Source organism: Seriola lalandi, unplaced genomic scaffold (genome assembly GCF_002814215.2).
Source record: "Seriola lalandi dorsalis isolate HSWRI2012SDOR001 ecotype SW California unplaced genomic scaffold, Sedor1 jcf7180002045047, whole genome shotgun sequence".
NCBI lineage: Eukaryota > Metazoa > Chordata > Actinopteri > Carangiformes > Carangidae > Seriola > Seriola lalandi.
The window spans coordinates 1-659 of record NW_019515615.1 but is presented as its reverse complement, the minus strand read 5'-3'; the positions used below and the strand labels follow the sequence as shown (position 1 = coordinate 659).

General features: G+C 48.0%; 1 protein-coding gene across 1 annotated transcript; it reads right to left on the bottom strand.

The window, feature by feature from the left end:
- Positions 1 to 208: 208 nt before the first annotated feature.
- Positions 209 to 579, bottom strand: LOC147819811 (dysferlin-like). The gene is made up of 2 exons (XM_087170746.1): positions 410 to 579; positions 209 to 309 (listed from the first exon to the last, which is right to left on the bottom strand). Exons 1-2 carry the CDS (start codon positions 558 to 560, stop codon positions 224 to 226), a joined length of 237 nt encoding a protein of 78 aa, XP_087026872.1. The 5' UTR covers positions 561 to 579; the 3' UTR covers positions 209 to 223.
- Between the last annotated feature and the right edge of the window lie 80 nt (positions 580 to 659).

Here is a 659-nt window from a genome sequence, read left to right as displayed (position 1 = left end):
GTGTTGGCGAGTAAAGGACCCGAGTTTGATGCTGAACTCACAACGTTTCTTCCAGACTGGTGAGTAAACAGCTGCTAATGCTAACGTTAGCTTTGTAGCAATTAGCAAAACTTACAAATAGCTCCTTTGAAGAAAACAGACAGGTTAGGGAAATCAGAAAGTACTGAGAGGCAAACACATCATATAATAATGCAGCGTTATTCACATAAACACCTTTAACCAGCTAGTTGGTTTTTACCTGGTCAGGTACCAGCGGCTGCTCGTCATCGATGTCAATAAAAACCTCCCCAGAAAAGTGAGGCATGTCACCTGCACATACAAACACACATCAGAAAGACATTGTTAACGTTAATGATCAGTCCGGCTCTTTGTCATATCCATCCATCCATCCACCTCTCCCCCGTCTTACGTCTCCATCCCTCCTCCTCCTCCGTCACCGTCGCTCCTTCCTCCTCCGGGTTACACCGGTACTCCTCCAGCGAGCGGATGGTGCACTGACCGACCACCGGCTTCCTCCCGAACTGACGGTTGTCGATGACTTTGATGACGATCGGCGGCATGTAGAGCTCCTCGCGGGGAAGTCTCTGCGGGGAGAGGAGGGAGAAGAACATGATGATGGAGGAAGAAGAAAGAAAGAAAGAAAGAAAGAAAGAAAGAAA